The sequence below is a fragment of the Globicephala melas genome, chromosome 3 (assembly GCF_963455315.2).
Source record: "Globicephala melas chromosome 3, mGloMel1.2, whole genome shotgun sequence".
Classification (NCBI taxonomy): domain Eukaryota; kingdom Metazoa; phylum Chordata; class Mammalia; order Artiodactyla; family Delphinidae; genus Globicephala; species Globicephala melas.
The window spans coordinates 55384650-55412342 of NC_083316.1; the positions used below are offsets into that span (position 1 = coordinate 55384650).

The window sequence follows — 27693 nt, forward strand, 5'->3', positions numbered from 1 at the left end:
TGGAAGCCAACTGGCACTGGGAATCAGCAATGCTAATTTCCCCTCCTCACCTTGCAAAGACAACATCAGAACTAAACAGTGAGACCTTGTCTTCTGGGGAGAAATAAAAGGACCTGGTTATGGAGTTGCGAAGATGTGATGTGCAAGCCCTGTAGGGTAGGTGGAAATAATCCCATCTTATAGATCAGACTTGGGTTGTGACTTGCTTCAGGTCACCCAGCTAGTGTGGCAGAGCCTGATTTTTAATTCAGGTCTGTTCTTTCCACTACTGTGCAGGATGGCTTCTGTTTATGTTTTTGAGGGGGAAGAATACATGGAAAGATTTTAGTACCAACAAAACAATATAGGCAACAGAGGGGAAGCGTGCGATGATGGGGAACCAGAGAGGTTCCGGCAGTTCCTTTCTCCTTTTCCTGGGCATAATCCTTTTCTGAGGCTCTGCGGTGCCTTGCCTCTCCATTTCTCAGGTATGGGAAATGCTAGTAATTCTGTGTGTATTAGCAGATATCTCAAACAACTTGTTCAAAATTGAACTGATCTTACCAACCCCCCACCCTCTCAGTAATTGCAACTCCAGCCTCTCAGCTGCTCAGCAACAAACTTTGGAGTCACTGATTTTTTTTCCATAACAAACATCCAGTCTATTGACAAGATTGAGAATCCAGCCGTTTTTCACTAGCTGCACTGCCATACTATGCTAGTCCAAGCCATCATCATCCCTTCAAAGTTCTGACAGTGCTTCGAGACCCGCACTTCTGATTTCAGTTGCCACCACTCATCCCCTGCTTGCTCATACCGTCGCTCAAACACACCAATGTGCTTCCACCCCAGGGGCCTTTGTACTTGCAGCTCCCTTTCCCTGGAGAAATCTTTCCCTAAGTATCAGCACGGTTAACTCCCTCCCTCATTCTGGTCATGGTTCGACTGTCTTCTTGGCATGCGGGATCTTATTTCCCCCACCAGGGGTCGAACCTGTGAACCCTGCAGTGAAAGTCTTAACCACCGGACCACCAGGGAAGTCCCCTGACCACCTATTTTAAACCACACACTTTCCCCCTTCCATGCTTAATTTTTCTCTATGGCACAATCACCATTTGATACAGTATGTTTTTCTTCATAACTGTCATGAGGGCAAGGATTTTTGTCAGTTTTTCATCTCTATTTCCTCAGTGCTTAGAAATGTACCAGGCCCCAAATAGGTGCTCAATAAATATTTGTGTCATTTAGCAGGAGCAGCAGAGCAGTCCGGGAAAACCGCTGCACAGCAAGCTGGCTCAGCTGAGGCTACTGATGTGGTCAGAGTCCTTCACGCTAACCTTTTGTAAATAATAAAATCAATTCTCAGATGCCGGATGGACGGCTACCAGGCCTCCAACTTTTCAAGAGAGAATGGCCACTCTTCCCGCCTCCTTGCGAAGAGCTGGAAGGAAGCAGGACGTCCCTCCCCGCGAAGTCAACAAGGTTGCTCCGGCCTGCGAGCGCCGCGCTCCGGCCACCACCGTTCCCAGCAGCCGGAACGTTTGCGCGTCGCCACCGTGCGCGGCGGAAGGACTTCGGCGGCGCCCTCAGAGCAAATTGTGCAGAGCTTCCGGCAGAGCGGCCTTCAGCAGGACAGGTGAGGCCGCGGTAAAGGTTTGCATGGAGCCGAGGCGTGGATCCGAGGTCTGGGAAGTGTGGCAGCGGGAGGGGCTGCGCGGCTGGAAGCGGGGATTGAATGGCCCAGAACCGCCTCGCAGGGAATGAGGATGTGTGGGAGGGGGAGGAGGGCAAATTCCGTCTAGGGAGCTGCATAGAAGCATCTGGGGCAGCAGTGTGGAGAGTGGCTCTCCTGCCCTAAGGCAGGGCGCGAGTTTGGGGACTTGTGGTCCTGGGTTCTAGCTCGTCACCAGCCTCCAGCTGTGTGGCCTCAATAGAGTTACCAGCCTCTGACCCTTGAGTTCCACACCTGAAAAGCAGGACAGTTATCACCCTTGCCTGTCGCACAGCGCTTGGCAGGGTTAGGTGTGAGGGAAAGCTTCATAAATTGCGATGTGTGGTGCAGATCTCATTTGTTTACGTGTAGCTTTCTGAGCTCATGTGAAGGAATCATACCACCAGGCTTCCCCAGGGGGAAGTGGCTTTCCTGGGGTTGGATTCCCAGCGATATTTGTAAGAAGATGGAATATTGGGCAGTCATAGGCAGTTGGAGATGCTGACCTAAGAGGTTACCAAGTACATTTTCCTCCAGGTTGCATAAATCCCTTCTCTATTAACTGCATGCATTGTAAACATCCAGCTTCCCTTTGAACATCTGCAGTTATGGGGATCTTAATATCTCTGTCCTATCCCTGTAATTTCCCATTGCAGACAGTTCGAATTCAGAAGTCCTTGTATGCAGTGAGCCAGAGGTGGTCCTGCTTGCAGCTTCTGCTCATATAGTTCTCACTTTGTTTCTGAACTTTCAGAGAATTAAAAGTAATAAAATAAAAATAAAATACAGTTTAAATATTGATGTGATGGATGGCAGTAGCCACCTCTTTAAGAATTTAAGCTTTTGATTTTTGACATTCATGATAAATACAAAAACACCTCCATGGAAGATCAAAATGTTCAATTTAGTCACTGTATGCTGTGTTACTACACTCATTAAACCTACAAGGCACCAACATGGTGTGTTGAAATAGCACTGATGTCAGAATTAATGCACTTCTTGTTATTTCAGGATACTAAAGTGGATCACCTGATATCCTGAAACAAATGAATCTCTTCCAGCGCCAGGGAGTGGCTTGTTAATTCAGTGAGAGACACACAGAACTTTAGCAAATAATATCTGATTGTAGCAGGTGCCAGAGAAAGCGGTGATGCCATAAAAGCAGTCTTAAACTTGTCAATAGGTTTTAATTCCAGAAGTCCATTTATAAAAATCAATATATATTTAGATTTTTAAGTATATTTTTCTATAGGAAAAATGAAATAAATGAGGTTGAGGTCTTGGTTATTGTCCTCATCACAAAAATTAATCTTTGCCCCTGCCAATGATGGGATTTGTTTTGTCCTTAATGTCTTGGCACTTAGGATTCCTTTGATCTTTCATCTATGGTAGAAGGAAGTTGAAAGTGAGAATGTAGAATGGGGAGGGAGATTCCATTGGGGAGGGTGGAGGTGTGGATGTGACGGGGGTGTTTATTACTTGGTTATGGTTAATAGAGTACTCCCAACACCAATTTTATTCCTGATTATTATTTTTTCAAATCCTATGATCTTTTTTTCTAAAATAACATGTGAAATCCAGACAAAACAAAATGCAAATGTTTTAAATTTTTAACTTTGAAATAATTTTAGATTTACAGAAAAGTTGCAAAAACAGAAAAGTACAGAGTTTCCATTATAGCCTCCCTCTTGAGACAGCCTGAGCTAATGTATAAAGTTCCTTTCCAAACGCTTACCAAAATTATTTAAATAATAATGAAATTATTAAATAATTAAATAAAATTTAAAATAAATTAGTTGAGATCAAAATCAAGGTGGGGTATCCCTGATTATTAAAGAAATACATGTTCATATTGAAAATATGAAAATACAGAAAAGAATAAAGAAGCAAAAAACCAATCATCCTTAATCGTAACATCCATCAAAACCATTTGTCCTATTTATTGAATTACTAAATATTTCCTTTTTCTTTTAATAGTTGGGGTTATAGTGTAGGTTTAATATTGTATTTTTTAAAAAAATTATGAGCCATAAGCATTTATCATTTATGAATAATAATAAATTTCATTTAAAAACTTGATTATGAGAAAATTCACACAAACCCAAAGGTAGAAGGATAGTACAGTGAATCGCCATGTATTCAGCACTCAGCTGTAATAAGCAGCAGTTGTGGCTCATGTTTCATCTACACCTGTACCCACTTCTCATAATTCTATGGTTCTGTCCTATGACACATCTTTAATACATTTTGGGTTTTTTTTTAATTGTAAAGAGATGCTTATTTGTGGTGGTGCCAAATTTGTGCATAATTATTCGTATTCTTTCTTGGAGATGGGAAAAGAGTTCCATGAAGATTTCAAAGTATTTTTCATTCAGCTACAATTATTGAATAAATTGCAAAAAATAAGATGATTTTGCATTCTGAGTTTTTTTTTTTTTACTTTGTATGTTTACTTCCCGCTCTTTACTTTTCAGATTTAATTGTTTGCATTTGGTGACAAACATCTTTAATCAATTCACAATCTAATGATTTTTTTTTTACAGAATATTGAATAATACAATACAGTAAGAAAAAAATGGATGAAGAGCCTGAAAGAACTAAGCGATGGGAAGGAGGCTATGAAAGAACATGGTAAGTAGGGCATTATTACTTTCCCTTCCCTTTTAGATGTTGTTTTGGGTTTTGTTTTTGTTTTTACAACTTTTTTGAAGTATATTTTACACATGTTAACATTCACCTGTTTCTTATGTATAATTCAATGATTTTTAGAAAATTTACTGGATTGTGCAATCATCAACATAAATCAGTTTTAGAACATTTTTACCACCCCAGTAATATCCCTCATGTCCATTTACAATTAATTCCATGTCCACCTCCAGTCCTAGGCAACTACTGTGTGCTTTCTGTTTCTCTAGATTTGCCCTTTCTGGACATTTCATGTAAATGTAATCATATAATATGTGGTCAGTTGTGTCTGACTTCTTTAACTGAACATACTGTTTTCAAGTTCATCCATGTTGTTGCATGAATCAGTAATTCATTCCTTTTTATTGCTGAATAGTATTCTGTTTATATGTTTATGCCATGTTTTTATTTATCCTTTCACCATTTGATGGACATTTAGATTGTTTATAATTTTTGGCTGTTATGAATAATGCAGCTGTGAACATTCAGGTGCAAATTTTCGTGTGGACATATGTTTTCATTTCTCTTGGGTTGATAAAATTTTAGCTTATCTTTTCAAACAAGTAATTGTTGCTTACAGGGAGATTCTTAAAGAAGATGAATCAGGATCACTTAAAGCTACAATAGAAGACATTCTCTTCAAAGCAAAGAGAAAAAGGTAGGTAAACTTTGTGTGTGTTACAAAAGGTAAAATATATTCCTTTAGGTGTTTCTGTCCACTTATGGCCACTCCTTGGTACTTCATTTGAGCTGTGTTTCAGGGAAACTGACTTGTGGCCTTCTAAATAGGGGGAAGGAGCCAGCAACCTAGAGTCTCATCAGGGAAATTGATCTTCAGGGACTGTTCAAAATGCCCATAATTATATGCATCCATAAGTTAATAATTTATTTCACTAAAAAAATGCAGGTTAGTTGAAAAGTTGTAATGATTTTTCAGGTAGTAGATGGTATTCCATTAAAATGTTTGCATAATTTTAACAGGGTATTTGAGCACCATGGACAAGTTCGACTTGGAATGGTATGTTATTCTTTTTTCCTTTTCTGGTACAGGACTAGTTTGAGTTAGAGAAACATTCTGGCTTAATAGAATAAACAACAGTAAAAACAAACTTTTTAAGGGAATATATTAAAAATATATGTGTAGGATATGTGAATACTAAATGACATTTTTAGTTCTTGATTAAAAATGTATTTGAAAATTGTTCTTATTTGTGTTTTGTTTTGGGGGATTTTTTTTGGTAGATGCGCCATCTTTATGTGGTAGTAGATGGATCAAGAACAATGGAAGACCAGGATTTAAAGCCAAATAGACTGACATGTACTTTAAAGGTATACTAAAATTATTCTGATTTATACTACATGTGAGGAAGGATGCTGAATTCTGTAAAAGAAATGGTTTTAAAGAAAGCAATTTTTTTTTTTGAGCTAATACAAACTATAGCTAAGTAGAAGTGCTACCCGATCATTTACAGAAATGGTATACCAAAATAGCTAATTATTTATGCCCTTAATTCCACTCCGTGTTAGGATCTTGCTTTGTCAGTTATCCCTTTCTTTATTGAATCTTCATTCTCCTTTGACTTACTTGAATCAATCTTCTCAGCTTATAAACACATTCAGATTATTCCTAATTTATTAAAACCCATGCTCAATTTTGCTTATTCTCCTGTTTGTCTTTATTGGATCTTTTCCTTGTTTAGATTGTTTCTGTCTTATATGTCCAAATGGTTCCATCTTTTAAGGCCTAGCTCAAACCTATCTCATCACTTACCGTTTCAAATTCAGGTTTATTTAATATTTTAATTTTTATTTATTTAATATTTCAAAAGTTATTATTTTTTATTTATTTAATATTTTTACTTCTGAACATTTTTTGAAAATCTATAAACTTAAAAATCATTAGAAACAATGCTTCATAAATAGATTTCACAGGGACTTCCCTGGTGGTGCAGTGGTTAAGAATCCACCTGCCAATGCAGGGGACACAGGTTCAGTCCCTGGTCCAGGAAGATCCCACATGCTGTGGAGCAACAAAATTTGTGCGCCACAACTACTGAAGCCTGCACTCTAGAGCCTGCGAGCCACAACTACTGAAGCCTGCGTGCCACAACTACTGAAGCCCACGTGCCTAGAGCCTGTGCTCCACAACAAGAGAAGCCACCACAATGAGAAGCCTGTGCACCGCAACAAAGAGTAGCCCCTGCTCGCTGCAACTAGAGAAACCACACGTGCAGCAATGAAGACCCAACGCAGCCAAAAACAAATAAATTAATTTAAAAAAAAAAAGATTGCACAAAACCTGTTTTCTGTGGTTGTTGTTTTGCCCTTATCTGGTATTTCCTTTTTGTTTTCTTTGAACAGTTGTTGGAATACTTCGTAGAGGAATATTTTGATCAAAATCCTATTAGTCAGGTATGTAGATAAGTGATATAATTCAGAATTAGCATCCTGATATTATTGCCAAATATAATTTATTTTTTAAAACATTGTACATATATTCTATTGGTGATTAAGTGATTCAGATCGTGTATAAGTTTCTGGGACACTTAGCAATGAAAAGCAAGATAACTCTAGAAGTTAATGTACAGTGAACACATAGCTCAGTTTATATCAGAAATTTCTCATGTTACTTATTCCTTTTGTAAATTAGTCATTTATTTTAGTTACGTACATTCTTATCGAGAAGAAATAATTTGTTAAATTAATAATCATTTTTGTTTTTATTTTGAGATTGGAATAATTGTAACAAAGAGTAAAAGAGCTGAAAAACTGACTGAACTCTCAGGTATGCATAAAATTACCTTTATAGCACTCAAGGACTTGGCTTTATTTACCCAACCTTGTAACACTGTTTGTAAGGTTGCCTAATAAGTAAAATGAAACCTTTCTGCAGGCTCTTTAGGTAAAACACTTAAAAAACCCTCTATTAAACTCTTGGTCTCTAAAATGACCTGTTTTTTTGTTTTGTTGCCCACGCGGCATGAGGGATCTTAGTTCCCCAACCAGCGATCAAACCCGTGTCCCCTGCAATGGAAGCGCAGTCTTAACCACTGGACTGCCAGGGAAGTCCCTAAAATGACCTGTTTTAAATTCAATTCTGTTTTTTCATTTGTTTTTTTTTAAATTGAGTTCTGCACAGTCGTGAATAGTATTATAATGAATGTAAATGTGTTTATTCTTATCCTGAAAGCATTAAGATAAAATTATTTTAACCATTCAGAGTTAATCTTAAAATTAATTTTTTAAAGGTAAACCTCTAAAGAACAAAGAGTATAAAAATTGAATTGTAGTCGTTAGTGATTAGATTTTCTGCTTGCATGACATGCCTAACTGAATTTTATTCTCTTAAGAGATAATAATGGCAGATTTTATTTGCTTTGGTATATGTGCCATTGCAAACTTAACATCACTAATTCTATTTTATTTTCTGTAAAATACACTGTCCCTTAAATGTGGTTCTCAACCTTTCATCCTCACCAATACACATAAAATTGACACACTTCCATCATTAGTAATTTTTCATTATGGCAGTAAGTAGTAAAGTGTATGTTAGCCTGGGGTCATCCAGGAAACTCAGTTGGAAGTAATCCAGAAAATCACAAACTAGCTTAAGGGCAGAGGGGAAATTACTGGCTCATGTTGAAAGGTGAGCTGACTTCACATATAGTTGTTTCTGTCTGGCTTCATTCTCTGATAGGTTTTCTGAGAGGTGAAAAGATGTCTATTAATAGCCCAAGTCTACATGACCCTCCTAGTCCGTAGCCTGATCTGCACATCCATGAGCTGTCAAAGTAGCCAAGGGAATGAAGTATTTTGTTGGTAGGCCTGGATTACATGTCTGTGTCTGGAGTAGGTTAGAAGCAGGGTAAGTTCCATTTGAACCACGTAGTCTAAACTGGATTCTTATACAGTGAAGGAAGGATGGTTCCCCTAAGAAAAGGATGTAGGGCCGACCCTCTTGCATGCCCCCTACCCCAAGTTAATAGTAATATTCTATGGGTGCACAGAGATGAAAAATCCTCTGGTGATTCTTATAGGCCTCTTGAAAGTACCCTCTCTTCCTCTGAACAGAATCACTGCTATAAACCACACTGACAGTAACGTAAGTATGCTTTTTTCTATACTCATAACACAGTAGGAGATAAAAAATTTTTTTGTATGTTATGGTAGAAAGAAAAGTGGATAGAGAGCCAGAAGATTTTGAGTGTTGGTCCTGCCACTGGGTAGGCATATGTCTTTGGGCAAATCACTTAACTTATTAGATTTGTTTCTTAGTTATGAAATGAAGGAATTAGACTTAGGTACTTTTCATTTCTAAAATTTTATGATTCCAAGAATAAATACTTGCAGTATATAGCTGACCCTTGAACAACTTGAGAATTAGGAATGCTGACCCTCTGCACAGTTGAAAATCTGCATATAACTTTACAGTCGGTGCTCTGTTTCAGTGGTTCCACCTCCGTGAGTTCAACCAACTGCAGATCATGTAGTACTGTAGCACATACTTAGTGAAAAAAAATCTGCATATAAGTAGACCCACATAATTCAAACACTTACTGTTCAAGGGTCCACTGTATATTAACTATGGCAAATGGTTAATATTTTAAAGCTTATTCAAATAAATAAGAACACCAAGAAGCTCCAAGTAGATGTATGGGCAAAGAAGATAAACAGTGCATGCCAGAAAAAAAGAGGAATTAAATAACTATTAAAAAAGAAAGTTTAGCCAAACTAGTGTTAAAAAAAAAAAAAAAGCCCACTCAACAACATTTTACATATTTTAAATGACCAAAATGAAGTTTCAAAAGCAATATATGGCTTGCTGAACCATGGAGAAACTGGTACTTATAATGCTGATAGTCTGGTTAATTTGTTTAACATTTTCTGGAAAAGAGCCATAAAAATGTTCCTTGGAGGACTTCCCTGGTGGTCCTGTGGTTAGGACTCCGCACTTTCATTGCTGAGGGCACGGGTTCAATCCCTGGTCGGGGAACTAAGATCCCGCAAGCCGTGTGGCACGGCCAAGAGGGAAAAAAAAAGGTATTAAAAAAAACATTCCTTGGAGTATACTTAGGAAATGTTATGAAAGAAGAAAAAGCCTCACTCTACAAATATACTGTCTGCAGTGGTATGTATTGGGTTGGCCAGAAAGTTCGTTCGGGGTTTTCTGATGATGTTACAGAAAAACCTGAACGAACTCTGGCCAACTCACTATAATAGTGACAAATTGGAAATTAAATGTTCAGTGGTATGAAGGTAGTTTGCTATATGATAAACTCGATGTTTCATTGTTGTTAATTAATATGAAGACAATGTTGAAATAGGAGGAAATGTCTGAAGAATACCATATTTTATTGAATCTCAGATTCTGTCATTTGTAAGATACCTTTATTTTATGAGCCATCAAGAAGGAAACACTCTAGCAATTAACCTTTGATACAATGTCAAATGATATGTGAATTGTTCATACCAGCTTCTTGGTGGTTTGACATGCCTGTCAAGTATTCTAAAGAATTTGGCAGTTTTTCTTCCCTTCATTTGTATTGCTTAGCATGAGACAGACAGTCTTTTCAGATGTTATTTCAATAACAACGTAACACAGTTTTGTCTCTTTGTGGAAATCCTCTTTCTTGGGTCTTATAAAGTGCTTGTTTTTTACCCCTGAAGAAAAAAATGGAATTGCAGGCATTCTTCTATCAATGAGTTTTTGCTTCACCAATAACAAATTTACACCTCACTGTTCTGTTCCATGCCTTTCTACATAAAAATATAACCGTCTGTATTAGCCTTTCTAAAAACACTTTAAATCGCAGTTAAACTCAACGTGAACAACACAAACAATGCACATGATACAGTTGAAGCAGCAACACATCAACAGCATTCATAGGTTTGCACATGAGCAGGCAGTGACAGCTGTGTCACAAACGCTGCCTGGCTGCCAGTGATTGTAAGACACATCGTGATTTCAGAGATGTTAAAATGTGAACATATATTAGTATTAAAAATGATGAAATAGGAAATATTAAGAGTAAAAATATATGCACTCTAGGTTAATATTATTAAAATGTGTGCTAATAGACAGATTATTTGTATTCTGTTTTTCCAGTACGAGTGAGACTATGTAACAAAACATTTCTGATGAAAGTGCAACTTGCTGATAAGAACCTGCTATATAAAAAATAAATAAAATAAAATTCAAAAATTCAAAAAAAATTGCAACTTGCTAAAAATGTAAATCAAAGGGATTCTGTTTAACATCATAGATATGTAAATTTGGGAGAAAGGTAAATTTATATAAAGTATATATAGATTATTTTTATTAAAAGTAGATTATTCCATTTCTATTTTAGGAAACTCAAGGAAACACATAATATCTTTGAAGAAAGCTGTAGATATGACTTGCCATGGAGAGCCATCTCTTTATAACTCCTTAAGCATGGCTATGCAGACTCTAAAGTTAGTATTTTACACTTATTGTTTATAATTTATTTCAAAGTTTTTTGAATGAGTTAAGTTGAAATGATAATATGTTAATATGCGTCTCCATAAACCCAGCTGTAATGAAATCATTATTGAAAGAAATATGTAATGTCATTTATAATGTTTAGTATGGTGTTGGTAAGTAATTTTTATTTTACATTTTAGTTGCTGAGGTATATCCTTAAAGGTTTTAGAAAAATATAATTAAAGCTGTAGTAATATTAGTAGTACAAAAGAAATATAAAAAATATTTTATTGAAAATTGATTGTATGTGGAATTTAATGTGGTATAATAACTGAGTTTGTTGTACATTGGTTTTTATTAACTTATTTTGTAATACATCTATAAATTAATAGCACTTTTCTAGCAAGTTTAACTATGTGGAATATAGTTAAAGCCCCAAAGAAAGTATTCAATATATTTAAAGCTTATATATTTTATCCCTGGATAGTCTGTCCTGACTCAGATTTTTATACCTTTATATGATACTTTTTTAGTTTTGAAGTAGATGAGAAGGAGGTAACACACATAGTGAAGGTAGGCACAACAGCAGCATCCACAAGTGAAAGCTGAGCCTAACAATGAAAATATAAGCAGGAAAGCTATAAATAATTGATAAAGTTGCTCCAAAAAGCATAGAAATTTCTATTTGGTATAGAGGAGAACAGTTCATCACATCTTAAAATCCCGTAAACCATCATTGAATTAAATGGTACACAAACATTACTGTTTATGAATATTATGACTGAATCAACATGAGATTAAATTGTCTTTAAAAAAGAAGTATGTTACTATTTTCAAGCCACACATATGCACCTTAAAGTTGATTCCTATGGTATTGTCACACTTTCCAATGTACACTTTAGACTTTGTATGAAACAAATCTATTAGAATGTAAGCTTCATGATGTCAGGAACCTTGTTGGTCTTGTTTATCACTTTATCCCCAGAACTTAAAAGAGTATTCAAGAAATGTTTATTGAATGAATAAGTGAATCAATGAATTTTTTTTAAGTGTGTAGCTAATTTTAGAAAAATTGGCATTAAGGTTTTTAGAGTATACTCACAATTCATTCCTTTGTAATGTTGAAATAAATGGGGTTATTCTGCAGTCTAAGTGTGTAAACCATGGGTACTATTGTTTCTGAGTTAAGTTTTTTATTAGTGTAATTTGTTATACCTAATTGGAGTGGTTTTTATCTTTCTTTAGACACATGCCCGGACATACAAGTAGAGAAGTCCTAATCATCTTTAGCAGTCTCACAACCTGTGATCCATCTAATATCTATGATCTAATCAAGGTAGAACCAATAATTTCTTCATAATCAAAATCAAAGTTACAACTCTAAAGAGAATTCTATAGTGAATTTATTACTAGTTTTCAGAACATTCTATTTTTCAAACACATTAATTATTCAATTTTTTTTCTTCCCTCAAAACTCACCATTTACTTGGATTTTACGAAGACCCTAAAGGCAGCTAAAATTAGAGTGTCTGTTATTGGATTGTCTGCAGAGGTTCGGGTTTGCACTGTGCTTGCTCGTGAAACTGGTGGTATATATCTAGAATCTTCAGTATTTACTCATAATTACTATGTAAAGTAACAATCTATTAATTAGGATGTTTTTATATGTTTTTTTAAGCTGTTAAACTTAAATCAGTTCATGTGCTGAAGTCCAAAATATGGGTAGTTACATTAAATATATTACCAATTCTATAAGATATCATCTCAGAATGCGAGGAATTTTCAGTAGTTATGTCAGTGTTCAGAGGAAGCATTATAACTCTTGAAAAGCTAGAAATTTTACTATATTAATACTTAGTGAAGAACTTGTAACTTGGCTTTAATTAAATTGTAATTACAGTTATTCCTAGAGAAGTCAATTTAGAGATGTTTTAAATAAAGTTTTTGAAAAATGATAATTTAACTTAAGAACTTACTTTGAAAATGAACATTTTCAGATGGTAAAACGTTTACAGAATTATATAGAAATTACAGTTCATTCTTATGTCTGGAAAGCTGTTGTTTCTTCTCTTTTACTTCTCGTCTTGTTAGGCACATACCATGTTATTTTAGATGAAAGCCATTACAAAGAATTGCTGACACATCATGTTAGTCCTCCTCCTGCTAGCTCAAGCTCTGAATGCTCACTTATTCGTATGGGTAAGTATTTATTTTGTGTTATTTAATTAATTAATTTTTATTTTTAATTTTCTTTTTGGCCGCACCACTTGCAGGATCTTAAATAGTTCCCCAACCTGGGGTTGAACCCGGGCCACTGCAGTGAAAGTGCCAAGTCCTAACCACTGGACCGCCAGGGAATTCCCTGTTTTGTGTTATTTTAAAATAGACATTTAAAAAAATATATTTTGACTCAAGCTAGACTTTCTATCTCATTTGTACAAGTTATTTTAACGTTTAAGAATTTCTTGTATTTAACTTAAATGTTTTATAATTAGAGAAAATTATGCTGTTGAAGCAATTTTGGGAAATACAGAGAAGTAAAAAGAAAATTAAACTCACTTGTAGTCCTGTCACTCAAGGAACACTACTGTTTTTTTTTTTAATTGTTAAGGTTAGAAAGGTATAAAGACACTGTGTTTATAGAGAAATTCTTGTATTAAGAAATCAAAAAAGCTATAAAATCTGCTGTACTGTTTTATCAAAGCTGTGTTATACAATTATTATTTTATAGTAAACATTTATTTGTAAATTGAAATTGAAAAAGCCCAACTATTTTGTAATTTGTAATTGAAAAAGCCCAGCTTTTTCAATACAAAAAGAGACTCCTGGGGCTTCCTTGGTGGTGCAGTGGTTGAGAGTCCGCCTGCCGATGCACGGGACACGCGTTCGTGCCCCGGTCCGGGAAGATCTCACATGCCGCGGAGCGGCTGGGCCCGTGAGCCATGGCTGCTGGGCCTGCGCGTCCCGAGCCTGTGCTCCGCAGCGGGAGAGGCCACAGCAGTGAGAGGCCCACGTACCAGAAAAAAAAAAAAAAAAAAAAAGAGACTCCTTGTTTAATATGCATTTTTAAACTGTCAGTGAGATGGAATGCTTTTCTGCCTTGTTTTTGGCTATTTATAGTACTGTTCAACCTCTCTTTCCTGTTTCCTCATCTCACATGATATTAGTATCTGTTTCATTGTGTGTTGCAAGGATTGGGTTAATACAGACCAAGTATTTAGAGTAATGCTTGATATAAACACTCAGTACATTTTAGATATTATGTTGGCTAATCTTTTCGATTTACTGATACATTTCCTTAGCCTATCTTAAAGTTATTTTTAAATTTATAATAATTCTCCAAATTGATTTATTAGAACCATTTAGGAATATCAACCCATTTTCAGTCACCTGATGCAAATGTTTTTTCAGTTGGTCATTTTCCTTTACTTTTATTTGTTTTGAAATGTAGATAGGTTTAAAATTTTTATATAGAATGAAATTTCTTTTTTTATGGTTTCTGCTTTTCTTAGACTTGTTTTCAGAATTTAAAAATATATATGGAAAATAGACTGCATGGATTTGGACATTCCAAAATTTTAAACTAGAAGTATGTTCTTATATAAAATGAAAGTAGACTATATTATAGATTCCTCTGTTATATCAGAAAGTATTTAAAAATTACACACATTTTCTTTTTAAAAAGCAGTGTGTGTTAAGCGTTGTTAAATTAGAAAATATGGATATGAACTTTAGAATCTGAGGCCATATGTATGGACAGATCTTTCCCCCATTTCCTCTACTATTAATTCTTTTTTAAACTGGGAATTACTGTCAGCTTGACCGTGCTATAATAAACATATCTAAAAGGCAGGAAAGAGAACTTTTGCACAACTTAGTGGGCTTTCTGGTAGGAACATTTTTAGGTTTCTATTACTAGAATTTTTCTGTTTCCTTGAGGAAAAAAAAGTAATACATTTTCTTCTGTGAAGGATTTCCTCAGCATACCATTGCTTCTCTGTCTGATCAGGATGCAAAACCCTCTTTCAGTATGGCGTAAGTAAAAACCTTGAAATTGTCCGTGATAATGTTTTTACATTGTTAAGTCCTTCCTGTAAGTTATAAATTTAAAAGATGGACTTGAAATGTAATGGCTTTTGTAGAAGATTACTTTCTATGTAGCTGTAAAAAGGAGTGAAAACTATATATACTCCTGTAATATTACTAAGTAAAACAGTAAGGTAGAGAAAAGTGTATAGTGTGCTACCGATCATCTAAGAAGAGGGTGGAGGTTTGAGTAGATACACATACTTGTTTATATTAATAATAAAAATAGTAATGAAACCAAAAAGTAAAAGCTAAAAAAATGTTTACTAATGCAATGTGTGGAGAAAGGCAAAGAGATAGATCCTAGACTTTTCTGCATATAACTTGTTTTAACTTTGGAGCTTTACATTTTACATAATTATAAAATAAAAGTAAGTTTAAGAAAGTAATTCTTAAAACTCATAAATAAGACTACTGTCTTTAGCTATAAAAGTGTAATAGGGACTAGATTTACACTTCTGTCTCCTTGCAGAAAACCAAACAAAATATACAAAACTGTGTTTTTCGTACATTGGACAACAGGCAGTGCAGATAATGATCCCTGCAAGACGAGAAACAAATGAGGTGGGCCCTATGATTGCAGCTTACTGCCTAGAGAGGATTTCCAGGCTGCTGTGCAGGGAGGGAAGACCCACACAGAACCAGGAGGTTTTGCTCCGTTCAGAAACAAAGTTCAGAGTTTGGGGGGCGGGGGGTGGAAGCAGCTACCATTTTGCAGGGCAGAGTACTCGAGAGTAAAGAGCTGCACAGAGAGCTCTGGAGAGCTTCCTCTGAAGCTCCCCGTGAGTCATTAAATGAGTGTTGATCTGTACATTCCTGCCGGGAATCTCCTGGAGGCCAGGGAAAGAACTGGAGAGGAGCAGCAGAACAATCCCTAGAGCTCACATGGGGCAGGGAGTAGTTCATGTTACCACCAGTCAGTGTGGAAAGGCCTCTTAACACCGCAGGCATTGAATAGAGTCCACAGTAATGAAACCAAGTTAACTCTAGACTAGCAGCTGTTCTGGACAGCCTAACAAACTTAAAAGCAAGTCTTGGCATCATACTATTTCACAGTTACTTAAGTATATTCCAGAAAAAGCCACAGTGTATTTAAGGCAATGCAAAAAAAAATCCAGCACCCAAAACAGAGCAAAATTCACAATATCTGGCAACCAATCAAAAATTGCCAGTCATGCAAAGAAGTAGGAAAGTATGACCCATAACAAGGAGAAAAATCGTAGAATGGAAACATATCCAGAAATAACACAGTTGATAGAAGTAATAGGTTTGGTGTTAAAATAATTATTGTAAATATACTTCATATGCTCAGGAAAGTTGAGGAGTACATGAGTATGATAGGAGATATGGAAGATAGAAAAAGGACCCCAATCAAATTTCTAGAGATGAAGAATACAGTGTTTTAGATGAAAAATAAGATGGATTAGGATTAACAGCAGATTAGTCACTGAAGAAGAGAAGGTGAGTGAATTCAAAGACATTAATGGAAACTATTCAAAACAAAATGCAGAGAGGAAAAAAAAGACAAAAATGAACAGAGTGTAAGTGAGCAGTGAAACAACTTGAAGGTTTTAAAATCAGAGTGGCTTTTGCTCTAACTGCTCACATCTTTATATATCACTTTTTAAAAAGTAATGTTTCCCCCCACAGGCATCTGGATAGCAACACTGAGCCAGGACTTACATTAGGAGGCTATTTCTGCCCACAGTGCCGGGCAAAGTACTGTGAGCTTCCTGTTGAATGTAAAATCTGTGGTAAGAAACCAACTGTTCATGATCCAGTAAATTAATCTTGAATAATTTCTTACCTATATTGCTATTAAAATAAATATAAATATTAAGCTCTGCCTATGTTTCTGGATTTAATCTGTGAAAAAAGACATAGATTACTTTTTTTCATTGTGTGCTTAGTACTCCATTTTTAAAAATAAACATGGCATTCTAAAAGAGTTTCCTAATTCTCTTTCTGAAAAAAATTATGTTCTTTAAAGGCAGTGCAGTAGATCTAGTAGATGTTTTTGCAGCTCTTCATAAAATAAATATATATAAGGAGAATGAGAAGTTAAAGTAACAGAATTGTAGAATTTTATTTAATTTATAAGTAAGGAAATATGCCAAGAGAGGTCACATACTTAGTGGCAGAACTAAGACTCCATCCTGAGTCTCCTTTTATGGCCATAGGTAAACTAAAGAAATGAATGCCTGCAATCCTAAAAAAAAAGAACTTGAAAATATTTAGTCTAAGTTATATCATTTGACATGTCAGCCATCATCTTTATGAGGTTTGGGTTATTAAATATGTCTTTCTGCTTTATGTGTTAGGTCTTACTTTGGTGTCTGCTCCCCACTTGGCACGGTCTTACCATCACTTATTTCCTTTGGATGCTTTTCAGGATATTCCCCTGGAAGAACATAATGGAGAAAGGTATATGAGTTTTGAGTAATTTGTATCTGTTACAAGTGGTAATGTTTGAATATATTGTTACTACATTAAAAAGAGTCATATTCACTTGGTCACGATTACTGCTAATATAGAAAATGAGATGTAGAATGCCTTGTTTATGACTGAAATGATTCTTTAAACAGATCTGGATCTCCGGAGATCTGTTAATTTCCCTAAACCCATCTATGTGTAGTAAGAGTGGTGGTATGTTGGTAAATCAGCTCTCCAAAAACAAAAACAAAAAAGCCCCGATTTGTAGCATTTGCTGATTTCCATGGTGTAAAACTGGAAGATTTATCCAGAAGGCCTAATATCAAAATAATATAAAAAATAAAGAAAAGATCAAATGAAGAGTATGAAAGAAATATTCAAGGATATTTTCTGCTGTCGAAGGAAAAAAATTTCTAGATAGAAAGGGACTGTCAAGTGCCTGACATATTGAAGGCAGACCTGCACTAAAGTGTATCATTGTGAAATTTCAGAATACACAGCAAAATACTAACCCTAAACATTTCTGGAGAGGGAGAATTGGGTCACATGACCTGGAATTAAAATTGTTTGGCTTCTTGTGAGCAACACTGGATGCTGACAGGGAGCAATTTCCTTCAAAATTTGGAATAAGAATTATTACCAACCTGAATTATATACCTAGCCAAGGTATTTAAATGTAGGTAGAATAGGAACTTCCCTGGCAGTCCAGTGGTTAAGACTCCGTGCTTCCAATGCAGGGGGTGTGGGTTTGATCTCTGGTCAGGGAACTAAGTTCCTACATGACGCGCAGTGCAGCCAAAAAAAAATATGCAGGTACAATAAAGATATTTTCAGACTTGTAAGGTCTCAAGAGACTTTCTTGGGAAGCTGTGGAAGAGATGATTCAAAAGAATTGAGAAAGAGAATGAATGAAAGAGAATAGGAATATTTACCTAATTCAAAAGTGGCTAAAGAAAGCTGTAGGATGACGTCCTAGAATGACACTTGTATGTCAGATATGGAGAACAGTCAGTCTAGTTTGGAGAAGGTCAGAATGCTCCAGGAGAGATGTCACCAGAGGATGGAAACTATAGAATTCCTGATGTAGCTGAACATAACAAGAGGATATTCAGACTTCTCAGGGATTGGTTGGGGCTGAGTTAGTGGTAATTAGAAAAGTTAAGCTTATGAATAACAATGCAGTTATTAACTCCAGGAGAAAGTGTTTTACAGAGAGGAAAATTTGTATGGCATGGCTCAGATGAATATGTCTATGTAGTCATAATAAACTAAACATTTAATATTGTTCTATCCAAAATGACTTAACAAATGTCATTCTCAATTCTTTCTATGTAGTTATGTGTACCCATTGCTATTGGTTCAAGATAGTTGAAAGAGAATTAAAATCTCATCTTCTGTAGTGGCAGGATCATAGCCAATGGCCTATGGAAAAAAACCAAGAGGTAGCACTATGAGCATTTGCTCTGGAAATGAAGTGGGGGTGGGTAGGGACAGAACTGCTCTCTTTTGTAATAAATTTTGAGAACTTTTAATTCTTTAAACCATTCCTTGAAAATTAAGCCCTTAGGCATCCATTTTTATGATAAATTAACTTCTATCCATCTAGACTTGTACCAGCTGTCTGCTGTCTTTGGGAAAGTTGAAAAATAATCATGCAAATCATTTTCTGTAGGTCTTAATTCCCTTGCAGAATACAAGCTGAGAAATCATACTCATATTTAACCTTGATGAAAATAAAATAAAATTTGTTTAAGGAAGATTTTAAGCTGTCAGATGACCTTGGGATTTACTGTGGAATTTTCTTAAATTACTGGTATTCTTAATTCTTTCTCCTAAAAATCATATGTAAAGATAATTACAGTTGACCCTTGAACAACACGGATTTGAACTGCAAGGGTCCACATACTTGTAGATTTTTTCCATAAATACATACTACAGTACATGATCCACAGTTGATTGAATCCTCGGATGTGGAACTGCTGATATGGAGGGTCAGAGAGCCAGAGGGCCAACTGTAAAGTTATACTCGGATTTTTGACCTCGGGGATTGGTACCCCTAGCCTGCGTGTTGTTCAAGGGTCAACTGTACTTATTAGTAAGAGAATTCTTGTTGAAATTTTCCTGAGCTATTTTAATGAGTGAGTCCTTAACAAAATGATTCTTAAACTTTCTTTTTCAGATTTTGTTATGCCTGTCAGGGGGAATTGAAAGACCAACATGTAAGTTCATATGCTTTGTAAATATTAAGTATTGTACAATAAATATTGAGGAAATAGTATTATAAGTTTTCAATAGATTGTTAAAGACCAGGCTCATATCAGGTTATTCCTTAGAAGTATAACAGTAGGTAGAGATAAAATGGGAGCTATTACAAACAGTTGTTTTGTAATTCTGCATTCTAATTTTGCTATAAAGATATTTTAGTACTTTTTTTCAGTTTGTAAGCTAAACTGAAATACTGAAATACTAGTTTGGAAATACTAAAAGTTTTTTTCTCCATGTTGTACTTTAGGCACTCATAACTTATTTTGAAGTTACCATTTAAGGTGACCGCAGACCAAAGGTTATTCCCCCATTGTGCCACTGAGAAAATATTTTTTAAAATTTCGATGGGGCCAATTTGAACATATAAACTTATATAAAGTTGCAAATAAGATAGATCACTGTCTAGTTTTAATTTTTTGTTAATTTAGTTACATGTCCATATTTAAAACTATACTTTATAAACTATATCAAATATTAGTTGAAAGGATGGCTTGTTTTATTCTACTCTCACATTTCATAAAACAGTTGTATTGGAGTTTCCTGGTGGTCTAGTGATTAGGATTCGGTGCTTTCACTGCCGTGGCCCAGGTTCAATCCCTGGTTGGGGAACTGAGATCCCACAAGCCTTGAGGCATGCCAAAAAAACCCCCCAAAAAACCAAATATATATATAAAAAAACAATTAAAAAAACAATTTTATTAAGTTTTACATGCCTCTTTGACATCAGTAGCTGCATCCTCACTAGAACCACTATTTGACTCATTTGAAAGTTTTTAAGAAGACACCATCTATTTTAAATAAATTTATCTTATTTTTATTTATTTTTGGCTGCATTGGGTCTTTGCTGCTGTGCGTGGGCTTTCTCTAGTTGTGATGAGTGGGGGCTGTTCTTTGTTGCAGTGCGAGGGCTTCTCATTGCGGTGTCTTCTCTTGTTGTAGAGCACGGGCTCTAGGCGTGCGGGCTTTAGTCGTTGTGGTGCACGGGCTCAGTAGTTGTGGTTCGCGGGCTCTAGAGCGCAGGCTCAGTGGTTGTGGCACACGGGCTTAGTTGCTCTGCGGCATGTGGGATCTTCCCAGACCAGGGCTTGAACCAGTGTCCCCTGCACTGGCAGGCAGATTCTTAACCACTGCGCCACCAGGGAAGTCCCCAGGGGACTTTAAGGACTCAAAAACGAAGTTATTCCCTCATTTCTTTTTTTTTCTTTTATAAATTTATTTATCTCATTTATTTATTTTTGGCTGCATTGGGTCTTTGTTGCTGTGCGCAGGCTTTCTCTAGTTGCAATGAGCAGGGGCTACTCTTCGTTGCGGTGCACGGGCTTCTCATTGCGGTGTCTTCTCTTGTTGCAGAGTACGGGTTCTAGGCGCATGGGCTTCAGTAGTTGTGTCTCGTGGGCTCCAGAGTTCAGGCTCAGTAACTGTGGCACACGGGCTTAGTTGCTCGCAGCATGTGGGATCTTCCATGGACCAGGGATTGAACCCATGCCCCCTGCATTGGCAGGCGGATTCTTAACCACTGAGCCACCAGAGAAGCCCCTTCCCTCATTTCTAAGGAGTACTTTTTTGGAAGAAATTAATTGCCTTCTATTTGAGAATATATAGTACATTGGAACTAATAAAGTTGGTAGGTGAGTAGGGAAAAAGTGATAAGAGATATAAAAGAGCAAAGCAACTTGAATGTCTTCTAACTATGCTGTACCTAACTTTTGGAAACTACTTTTTAAATTTAGTTTTCTTCTTTTCACTGCAGGTCTATGTTTGCACTGTGTGCCAAAATGTTTTTTGTGTGGACTGTGATATTTTTGTTCATGACTCTCTCCATTGTTGTCCTGGCTGTATTCATAAGATTCCAGCTCCTTCAGCTATTTGATTCCAGCATATAATACACATTGAATGTGTTAAAAAGACATTTGCGACTGTAAATAAAATGATTCTTTAGAAGAAACTCCAGTGAAGAACAGTTCGAAAGGAAAGTCTAAGAAACCTATTACTTTAAAGCTTCCTCTGTAATGATTGGTAAAGTATTTACTTAATGGTGTATATCTAATACCACCATTTTGGTGGTTTGTTATCTGAGACTGGCTTACCTTTTATAGTTCAGGTTAATGAACTATCCTTGTTAGCCTCACTCGGGTTCATACCCAGGGACTGTTTAACTTAATCCCCCTCAACTTTCCTACCCTGGGTCATCAGAAAAATGTAGGTGAGAATGTATGATGAGGTCTATGTGTCAGGTTCAATGAAGATATACTGTTATAGGCAGGACTCTCTCTAGGATATACCCTTCTGAGAGTGAATCAGGTTTCCATAGCAAAGGTATGTTTATTTTAAATCTATGAACTTTAGTCACTCTAGATTGAGTTTAACTATGATATTCATGATTTTATAAATAACAATTCTTAGTGAAGAATGTTATCAGTAAAGAAAATGTAATCCCACCCTGGAGAGTCTATTCAATAAATCTTGGAGGAAGCCCAGGAATATGCATTATTTTCAGTTTTTTTTTAATATATATATATATATATATATATATACATATTCTTTTTCAGATTATTTTCCCTTATAGGTTATTAGAAAGAATTATGTATTTTTAACAACACATGTGTGCACACACACACTAAGACATAATTTGACCAAAGTACAGATCTTTCTCCCAAGAGTCATACTCTTTGCGCCTAGACCCAAATGGTTCTTTACAAGTAAACAGACTTCGGCTCTAGGTAACCAAATTAACTGCTGTCTTCTTTCCTTTTGCTCTGTCCACAGAGGTATCAGTGGCTTGAAGGAGATGCCTTTAACATAATCAGAATATTTTATCTCCCCCTACTTGAAGTAAAAGAAAGGCCATGAGTAGGCACCTCTTGAAGAGTTACTTAGAAATATATTAGACACACACTCACAGTACTGTATATAAAAGGGACATTGAGTGCCTTTTGGGGGGCTGCTTTATCTCTTTCTACAATTTTGGGGTTTATTTGTATACTTGATAAGGTTAAGGTAAATATTTTAGTTAGACATAAGGAGGAATTTCTAGTCTCAAAATTATAGAGAGGGCTTCTCTGGTGGCACAGTAGTTAAGAATCTGCCTGCCAATGCAGGGGACACAGGTTTGAGCCCTGGTCCAGGAAGATCCCACATGCCGCGGAGCAACTAAGCCTGTGAACCACAGCTACTGAGCCTGCGCTCTAGAACCCACGAGCCACAACTGCTGAGTCCGTGTGCCGCAACTACTGAAGCCCATATGCCTAGGGCCTGTGCTCCGCAACAAGAGAAGCCACCACAATGAGAAGCCGGCACACTGCAACAAAGAGTAGCCCCCCACCACCACCACAACTAGAGAAAGCCCGCGTGCAGCAACGAAGACCCAATGAAGCCAAAAATAAATAAATTAATTAAAAAAAATTATAGAGAAAATCCTGGTTTGTTTTAGATTATAGAAATAAAAATGGTGATCTAATAATACTGTAAGTTCTGGCCTTAGTTTCCCTCATGGAACTCCACAGTATACTACAATAATGAAGGAAACTTTTTAACATTAGGAACCTTTCTGAATAGTATGTCTTTCTGAGTTCTGTTTGATTAGAAAACTCCTTAAAGCTTAAAATTCATTATGAAAATTAGATTCATTTTAAATACTGTTGAATGTATACATTTCACTTCATATTCTTTTTTATTTTCCTGAAAGTCGTTTTGTTTTAACTGAAGCATTTAGTCCATTTATATTTAATGTGCCTACTGATACATTTTGGTTTAAATCTACCATCTTACTTTGTGCTATTTGTTTCAACTACTCCATCTTCATTTTTCTCTTCTTTCTTGCCTTTTTTTGTTTTTTTTTTTAAATTTATTTTATTTATTTTGGGCTGCGTTGGTTCTTGGTTGCTGCGTGTGGGCTTTCTCTAGTTGCGGTAAGTGGGGGCGAGTCTTTATTGCGGTGCGCAGGCTTCTCATTGCGGTTGCTTCTCGTTGTGGAGCATGGGCTCGAGGCGCATAGACTTCAGTAGTTGTGGCACACGGGCTCTAGAGTGCAGGCTTAGCAGTTGTGGCACACGGGCTTAGTTGCTCTGTGGCATGTGGAATCTTCCTGGACCAGGGATCAAACCTGTGTCCCCTGCATTGGCAGGAGGATTCTTAACCACTGTGCCACCAGGGAAGTCCCTCTTGCCCTTTTTTGGATTGCTTGTTTCCCACCATTCTTTGTTTTCCTAAACTAGTTTGGAAATTGTATACTCTATTTTTATTCTTTTAGAGGTTATTCTAGAAATTACAGTACACGTAATTCCTTAACTTGGGTCCTCTAGAAAGTAGAACCTCAGGCAAAGGTGAAAGTATTGTTGCTTTATTTGGGAGATGCAGATCTAGGGAAGTATGGTTAAGGAAAAAAAGGGAAAGTGAGACAAGGAGAAACAATATGTTATCACAGTGGCCAGGCTTGATAACAAACTGTGAAGAATCATAGGAGTCTCCCAGCAAGTGTGTTCACTTAGAGTTTGGGACTTCTCCAGAAGGTTTATAAAGAGAAGCTGCCCCTCTGCACAGTCTGTCGAAGGGAGGAGGGGAGGGTAATGCAATTTCCTAACTTCTTCCATTTCCCACTAGCCAAGGCTTGCCACACAGGGCTGTGTCATCTGGTCCTTTGGTAACTGCTAAGGGAGCCAGCTGTCAGGCTCAGTGGTGTGGTGTTGCAGCCAACTCTGGAAGGTCAGATAGGCTTGGTGTAGTTCAGTTTGGACTCCAGCCCGCTCAGGAAGCTGGGCAAAGGCAGCAGCAGTGCAGAGGAGGAGGCGGGCAGCATCTTGGAAAGAAGGGCGTGGCCAAGAGAATCTGAGGAAGCGCTGCTTCCAGTACTCCTTCATAACATCAAAACCTAAAGTTAACTTGTACCTTTACCTTCCCCACGGATAACACATTTAACCTCACTTTCCTCCCTCCTCACTTATTTATTATTATTGTTGTACATTTAATTCTTTTGGTGTTTCACTAGACATTTATATTTGTTTTAATCAGTTAGTATTTATTTAGATTTAATCACATATTTACCACTTTCATGGCTCTTGATTTATTCTTACATCTCAGATCTGTTGAGGATCATTTTTCTTCAACCTGAAGTACATTCTTCAGAATATACTAGTGTTCAGAATATATAGTATGCTACCTGTTATGTAAGGAAGAAGGAAAAATAAGAATATATATTTGTCTTAGCAAAAAGAAACAGTGGAAAACAATAGAGAAAGTCTGTGAAACCAGAAGTTGGTTCAACCAATTGACAAATATTTTGCTAAGTTGACCAAGAGAAAAAAAAAGAAGACTCAAATTACTAAGATCGAGTGAAAGAGGAGACATCACTATGGACCTTACAAAAATAAAGATTGTAGGGGAATACTACAAACAGCTGGGGAAAAGAGTGAATTTTAATGGGTATAGAGTTTCTTCTTCGAGTGATGAAAATGTTCTAAGATTGATTGTGGTGATGGCTGTTCAACTCTGTGAACATACTAAAAACCACTGAATTATGCACTTTGAATAAGTTACGTTACATGTACGTGAAGTATATCTCAAGAAAGCTGTCTTTTAAAAAAATGAGGGAATTCTCTAGTGGTCCAGTGGTTAAAACTCTGCGCTTCCATTGCAGGGGGTACGGGTTCGATCCCTGGTCGGGGAACTAAGATCCCACAAGCTGCACCACGTGGCTGAAAAAAAAATTTTTTTTTTTAAATAAAAAGAAACACTGGAAGAATACATAGGGAACTAATAAAAATGGTTGCCTGGGGTGGTGGTGTAGCACAGCGGAGAGTAAGAATTATTTTTAAATATTTTTATATAGTTAACAATTTTAAGCCCTGTAAATGAATTAAGTATTCAAAAATAATAAAACTTATGGAATCCTGGGAAGTTGTGGTGAGGGAGATGAAAGTAAGGTAACTAAATGTTAGCTGTTAGTTGAGGGCCTGAAAGCAATCATGTTCATCAAATAAGGTAATAGGTATGGAACTGGAGGTTGGAGGGGAACTGTAATAAAATTTCTTTTTCATTTATTTGGGTCATAGTGCAAACAATACATTTCCACCTATATGTGGCAATATGTGCACTGTTTCTGTTTGTTGTGACCTTGTTTGCCCTTGAGAATAATTGCAAGGTGAAGATTGCAGTAGTATTTGGAGGCTGAAGAAGAGAGATAAGTAGATTAAAAGCATGTAAGTCCTGTATTTAAGAAGCACAGGTAACCCACTGTATATCTGAGTACATGCCATAATCAAACACTAACGTATGGTGAAACAGTGCGGGAACAACAGGGCTTCTGCTGCTCGGAATGGCAGTAGGGAAGAACTGTAAACATTTTGTAAGATTTCTCAATACTTTGTGGAATTCCTCATGTTTGTGGTCCTGTGTTCAGCTGTCTGTATCTCTGTAGTGATCGGCAAATTTATAACATGAAATAATTTCTTGAGTGGTGAGAAAGAAAGGGTACAACCAGCCCTTGGGAAGTGGGGTGGTGGAATCCCATGATCTTTAGTAGGTGATAGAATTTAGGTGAAAGGGCAAGAAGTTTGAGTCCCTGAGGCCTCTAGTAAGGAAGAAAAGGGCACAGGAGATTGTCATGTTTCTGGGAAGTAGCCTCGGGAGTGTCCTAATACCCCTTTTGGGTCCAGTTCTGCGGAGCACAGGCTCCGGACGTGCAGGCTCAGCGGCCATGGCTCACGGGCCCAGCCGCTCCGCGGCACGTGGGATCTTCCCGGACCAGGGCATGAACCCGTGTCCCCTGCATCGGCAGGCGGACTCTCAACCACTGCGCTACCAGGGAAGCCCTCTTTCCATATTTTGTAATTCTCTTCTTGGGAGACTGATGGGGTTCTTATGGGATTTAAATTCTTGATTTCAGTTAACTAAATTGTAATTTGAGTCACACCTCAGGCCAGAGCCCTGGAAGTAATGCACAGTTTGTTCATTTATTCATTAATTCACTCAACAAGCCTTGTACACCTGCTGTCTGTCTGATGAGACCCTAGCCGTCAGGATATAGACACCAAGAAGAAGACACAAACCCTAACCTGTGGCTCTGTGACCCTCCCAGTCTAAGAGGCAGACCTTTAAAGACGTCAGCGTGGGGACTTCCCTGGCAGTCCAGTGGTTAAGACTCTGCACTTCCACTGCAGGGGCCATGGGTTCGATTCCTGGTTGGGGCACTAAGATCCCACATGCCACGTGGCATGGCTAAAAAATAAAAATAAAAAATTAATTAATTAAAAACAAGTGTGAAAGTGCTAATGCTAAACCAAGTGCCTGGGAATGCAGAAGAGGGGCTGTAAAATGGGCTCAGAAGCAAATTCAGGTGCCTGAGGGGACCAGGCACATAATGCAAATATTTGAAAAGGGGCCAGGTAAATGCAAAGTGGTAGCATCTGGAAAGCACTGGTTCCATGTAAAGGAGGCAGCCTCTAGATGCTGGGCTCGGGTAGAAGAGAGATGTCGATTTCACCGTACACCTTTCTTTGTACGTTTTGAGTTTTATACATGTGCATTTGTGTACATGTGCACATGTGCATTTGTTACCTAGTCCAAAAGAAAAACGTTTTTTCAAAGGAGGTAACTATTACTCAGCCACAGCCTATTTTTTCTTTCTGGGAATGTAGTTTCCCTCGGGCAGTATATTTTGATATTTAAACAGAAACTGAAAAACTGGATTTTTAAGTGAATTCTCCTAAGTTTTAAATGTTGACGTCTAATTTTTTAAAACCACACGGGCTAAATAAAACTTGCTTGCAGGCCGCCAGTTAACGCACTTTGGCCTGGCCAGTCTCTTCTCTGTCCCTTATTAGGGCAGACTCTTTTAACTTTTAGGTGTCAGGCTTTTCTGGGATATACCCGTTTTAGGGGATAATTCAATTTGGATTTTAGGTATTTAGAATCGATTCTTTAGAGGAAGAGGGAACTTTTAAGGATCTCTGGAATCGGAGATTCTAAGGGTGGTGTCTGGATCAGTAGCAGCAGCAGCAGCATCGGGAACCTCTTAGAAATGCATATTCTTGGGCCCCATCACAGGCCTATTGAATCAGAGACTCTGGGAGTAGGCTTAGCCATCTGTGTTTTA

At 37.0% G+C, this 27693-nt stretch overlaps 2 protein-coding genes across 3 annotated transcripts in view; both read left to right on the forward strand.

Moving 5' to 3' along the window:
- The first annotated feature begins 1551 nt into the window (after positions 1-1551).
- On the forward strand, positions 1552-22096 carry LOC115846368 (general transcription factor IIH subunit 2). 2 transcript variants are annotated; one of them, XM_030845113.2, is made up of 16 exons: positions 1552-1615; positions 4234-4321; positions 4956-5033; positions 5357-5393; positions 5618-5704; positions 6737-6787; positions 7106-7160; positions 10726-10831; positions 12066-12156; positions 12322-12409; positions 12912-13019; positions 14792-14855; positions 16557-16660; positions 17228-17330; positions 19519-19558; positions 21355-22096. In XM_030845113.2, exons 2-16 carry the CDS (start codon positions 4266-4268, stop codon positions 21472-21474), a joined length of 1188 nt encoding a protein of 395 aa, XP_030700973.1. In that variant the 5' UTR covers positions 1552-1615; positions 4234-4265; the 3' UTR covers positions 21475-22096. The 2 variants fall into 2 exon arrangements, with proteins under 2 accessions (XP_030700973.1, XP_060151851.1); XM_060295868.1 differs by having other exon boundaries at positions 1610-1662.
- A 1399-nt stretch (positions 22097-23495) lies between these two features.
- NAIP (NLR family apoptosis inhibitory protein) overlaps positions 23496-27693 on the forward strand; it is a 50903-nt gene continuing 46705 nt past the window's right edge. Inside the window, exon 1 of the mRNA XM_060295866.2 lies at positions 23496-23512. The gene's annotated coding sequence lies outside the window, so the exon portion shown is untranslated. The remainder of the gene's footprint in view (positions 23513-27693) is intronic.